This window comes from Palaemon carinicauda, chromosome 17, assembly GCF_036898095.1.
Source record: "Palaemon carinicauda isolate YSFRI2023 chromosome 17, ASM3689809v2, whole genome shotgun sequence".
NCBI lineage: Eukaryota > Metazoa > Arthropoda > Malacostraca > Decapoda > Palaemonidae > Palaemon > Palaemon carinicauda.
This window is the reverse complement of record NC_090741.1, coordinates 16,566,030-16,571,029: the sequence shown is the minus strand read 5'-3', so window position 1 is coordinate 16,571,029 and position 5,000 is coordinate 16,566,030. Positions and strand designations below refer to the sequence as shown.

Here is a 5,000-nt window from a genome sequence, read left to right as displayed (position 1 = left end):
AAGCCAAGAAGCTCGTTTAGGATCCCCTGCAGCAACGCGCCTTCAACAAGACAAAGGCAGCCCTCTCCAAAGCCACCACCCTGGGGTACCACGAGACGATTCGGACACATCCATGTGAACGTCATGGGACCTCTGCTGCCTTCAGGTTCGTCAAGATATCTCCTGACGATCGTCGACCGCTCCACTAGATGGTTGGAAGTAACTCTGATGTCCGAAACAACCACCCACGTTTGTGCTGAAGCTCTCCTGTCGAGTTGGATCAGTTGCTTCTGTGTCCCTAACGATATCACGATGGACCGAGGTTCCGCTTTCTTGTCAGAAATCTGGCTCTCTCTGGCAGACCTCATGGTGACGACAATCCACAGCACCACAGCATACAATCCTGCAGCGAACGGCATGGTCAAGAGAGCTCATCACACATTCAAGGCATCCCTGATGGCAAGATGTACAGGCAAACATTGGAAAGTGCAACTCTCTTGCGTCCTCCATGGCCTTCGCACCAATCCCAGAGCAGACGGCGAACCTTCTCCTGTGGAGTAGGTCTACGGCGAGGCACTTACAGAACCTGGCAAATTGTTCCCTGCAACTACCGACGACACCAAGCTGGACCATCTGAGAGAAATTGCTGGGAAATTCAGACCATGCCTAAAAACATACAAGGACAGGACCAGACATTTCACGCCCAAGAACCTAGACGATTGCGACTACGTCTTCATCCAGGTCGATGCTCACCCCCAACCACTAACTAGACCTCATCGCAGCCCTTACGAGGTTGTCAGAAGAACAGCCAAATCTTTCCTCCTGAACGTCCACGGACAAGAAGATTGGGTGACGATCGCCCGATTAAAACCAACATACCTTGAAAGCAACAAGATCACCGCGGGCCCTGGTAGACCCAGGATTCCATCTCAGAGCAAATCATCCACCATAGGGGGGAAAACCACGCAACGACGGGGGAAAATGATTCCTCCGAATCAGAGTAACCTTCCCCTTCGCTCAAGCACCAGAAGGGAATTACGTCGCCCCCCACGATATAGGGATTAATCGCATCATCCACCTTCGATGTCCGTTCTCTGAGGGGCGGGGAGAGTACTTGTAAGGACATTGTCTTACTTGCCGTGCTTCCTCCCCCTAGACTCTTTTCTATATACTGTTACTTATTTATTTCACAGAGTGGATTTTTGTAAAACAATGTTGCGCTTAATATCCATGTATGATAATGTATATTTCATTAGGCTACTACCTTGGTATTTTATGTTTATATTTGAATGAAAACACAAATAATAGAGGCGGTTGGAAATGTTTCTCTCCCGGGCTACTTATCCTTCCGCACTCTTTAATATAGTGACCGTTGCATGTTCAGTAAATTGTCAGTCTCTCTCTGCTCGTCTTGTTGTCTTCACAACACATATATATATATATATATATTTATATATATATATATATATATATATGTATATATATATATATATATATATATTATATATATACATATATATATATATATATATATATTTCATTATTTGATTGCTAGCTGTCACCCATTTGTATTTCAAAGATGCTAAATGGGTTCCCTTAACTATGTAATGATAGAAACTAATGGTGAACTATTGGAATCATGTCAAGACTCAAATATTCATCTGTGTTAATACTTAATAACAATTAATTTTGTTTCTTAACAAATGACCGTGATTGGCAGGTATTGAAGACGAAGGGACTATTTTTTTAATCACCAGCGGTTTACTGTCGTCTAATATTTCAGATATTGAATTTGTAGTTGTTTTTTATATTTAGTTTATTGCTTATTTTTTAGAAAATTCTACATAGGTAATATCTGCGATTTAACACTGATAGGAGAGAGAGAGAGAGAGAGAGAGAGAGAGAGAGAGAGAGAGAGAATGAAAATCAAAATTGGTTTAGTTAAAGCATATGTACGTCAGAGGGTGAATGAAGGATGCAAAGTGTTGGGGCAGTAAAGTGAGCGGTAAAAACTAGAGGGTTAGACATGAATGTATAGAGAGTACTGTATGCGAAAGTGATTGTACCAACTGTGATGTATGGGGAACGGAATTAACGGAGATACAGAAATTTAATGTGTTTGAGATGACGTGTCTGAGGAGTATGGCTTGTGTGTCTCAATTAGATAGGGTTAGGAAAGAAGTAATGAAGGTGAAAACGGATGTAAGAAATGATTTAGTGGCTAGAATGGATATGATTGTGTTTAGGTGGTTTGGCCATATTAACAGAATAGAAAGTGGCTGTCTGCTACAGAAGGTGATGAATGTAAGAGTTGATGGGAGAAGTACAAGATTAAGGCCAAGGTTTGGGTGGATGGATCCAGTAAAGAAAGCTCCGGGTGATAGGTTAGATGTGAGAGAGGCTAGAGAGCGTTATAACATGGCGTGGGTTGATTACATAAAAAAAAGGATGAGAGGCGGTGAACTAGACGAATTTCACATCTTAAGAGAGTTTATTGTCTGAGCTAATGTTCACAACAAAGATGAGCATAAATATTTTTCAAAGCGAGTGAAATAGAATTCTAAAACTTGGGATTACATAGCAAAAAAAATACAAGTTTCTCACTTACTTACAAATTTATTGATCAGTTCAATATAATGGAATTAACTTGTCAATAATAAAACACACACGGGGAAAGCAGACACTCGGGGGAGACACTTACAGGATTAAGATTATTACAACTGAAAGAAATTTTTGGACCTCTCGTGGCTTATCGACACCAGCCATGGTTGAGGTAGGCTTACCATGGCAGGTGGGCCAATTGAGGGTTGCCCACTCACTCCTCGGACTCGAATGTAACTGGTCTTCGACTGACCTACTCTGGGTATTCTTATTTCCCATACATTGCTGGGGGGTTCTGAGGGCATATCTCGCCTAGGGGTAGTAGTGGCAAGTGGTGTAACCGCACCAGACTGGTTCTCACTCTGCGTTCCCTCTCCCTAGTTTACCTGTTGACATGGAAACAGATTCAGTACACGTGTGCTTGGGTCAAAACATACCAAACAACGAGGGAAGTGGCTCGAACTGCTTCCCACCCACAAAACACATGGATCTGGGTGACGAGATCATGGTTTGGCAACATTCGCCCTACTTCCTGCGCATTTACTTTATTATTTCAAGTTATTTGTTCTATATGTGATAAACTCCCCTACACCAGACTCAAGGCCCATCCTCGTGCCTTTCAGAATTAAACTAGTTTAAAACAAAGCAAATGCCATTAAATATCAAGTAAAATCAACAAAACAAAACCCACTGGAAGTTACTCTTTTCAAAACAGTCTCCACGATTTTGGGGAAGCCTTGTTCACCTCCAACAAGGGTGAGCAAGACTTAGATTGAAAATTCTTATGAAATAACACATTTCACAGTAAATGGAAACTGGTGAACAATTATCAATAAGAAATTAAATTCACATTGTAAACTCAGTGAAAATACTTATGATCAATGAACACACGTTAAAAATAATTAAAAAAGAGAATTACTCATCAATAACCACTACACATGGCTGTATCCATGATATATATACTTTATATATGAACATATATGGATACTGTATGATTCATTATGAAAACATATTATAGAAGACAGTGACTGCAAAATTACAATTTATACAAAAGAAAGTAACCTTTCTATTTTAAAATGCTTAACTTTTCTAAATTCTACTGTCCATTAGTGAATGCAGTCATCGTACAAAAAACATGAATGTTCTCATATGTCAAGCCTACATTCTGGCTCACTCATTGTACTCTCAGTCTGGAGGAGATCTAAAATATAGTTCTGGTAAACACAAATACATTATACAGTCATTATGTTCCTAACCAAAAACGATAATTGATAGAAAAAAACTCTCAAATTACATAAAACAAACGTTTCACAAAAAAACAATTCATAATAAAATTATCACATATGCACATATCCTCAACAATCACTCTCCATAGCTACGTTCGTATCCCTTGGGTATACGTGGATCCACTACATTCATTATCAAATAGTGACAACAATTGTTATGAAGTATGGCCATAATATGAAAAGAAATCATAAGAAAACATCATCATCAATTATAATGAAACATTATTCAATATCTTTAAACATAACGAAACATTATTCAATATCTTTAAAAATAATGAAACATTATTCATCAGACAGCGCTATCCTAAATCATTGCACAACATCACCAAACAGTTAACCAACTTTATTATACTAATAAAAAGTATTATAATCAAGCAAAGCTCTGTTCCTCCTCTCGGACGACTTCTGCAGGCTTCTGCAGTTATCCATGCAAAAAAAAAAAAAAAAAAAAAAAAATGATAATAGTAGAATTCATTTGGTCAATACCTTTACTGTGGATTATGTGAGGTATGGCTGGGATCCCCGGAACCACCCCACTGCTGGACTATTCCCCACACCCATCGCATTCATTGCGCGAATTCTGGCGGTGGTCCTGCTCAGAGCATCTTGCTTGAGTGCAACAAAGCAGCCTTTCCCGAGATGGGGTTGGTCAGAGTAAAGAATCTGGCCTCCTTTCACCCCCTCAACCGGGGTTAGGTAAGGCATCAAAAAGCGTCACAACAGAACACGAGTCCAATCAGGTGGTGAACAAAGAAAATAATCCCTCAACGTCTACAACAGGAATGTCCAATTTCCCTAATCTTCTTCTGTACCTGTGAACTTACAACAATGGACATCAAAACTCTAAGGGCAACTCAACGCCCAAGTACAGAAAGTTCTCTCTCTCTCTCTCTCTCTCTCTCTCTCTCTCTCTCTCTCTCTCTCTCTCTCTCTCTCTCTCTCTCCTTCACCTTCATGACGAGATAGTCATCGGGGCTATGTTTTCAAACTCTCCAGATTCCCAATCGTTCGAATTCCAAGCTGGGCAAACTGCTATCACATTGTTTGTATCGACAACTGGAAACACGCTTTCCAGTTTGAAACAATCTTTACATACATTGCCTTTCACAACACTCTGATACTCTTATCTTGTGT

General features: G+C 40.0%; 1 protein-coding gene across 1 annotated transcript; it reads left to right on the top strand.

The window, feature by feature from the left end:
- The first annotated feature begins 396 nt into the window (after window positions 1–396).
- LOC137656230 (uncharacterized) lies at window positions 397–1,044 on the top strand. The gene is made up of 2 exons (XM_068390400.1): window positions 397–438; window positions 541–1,044. The coding sequence occupies exons 1-2, from the start codon at window positions 397–399 to the stop codon at window positions 1,042–1,044; spliced, it is 546 nt and encodes a 181-aa protein (XP_068246501.1).
- The last annotated feature ends 3,956 nt before the right edge of the window (window positions 1,045–5,000 follow it).

Coding starts and splice junctions, on each gene's coding strand:
- LOC137656230 (XM_068390400.1), top strand. CDS start 397: ATGGTCAAGAGAGCTCATCACACATTCAAGGCATCCCTGATG. Junction 439..540: donor CATTCAAGGCATCCCTGATG/GCAAGATGTACA, acceptor CCTGTGGAGTAG/GTCTACGGCGAGGCACTTAC.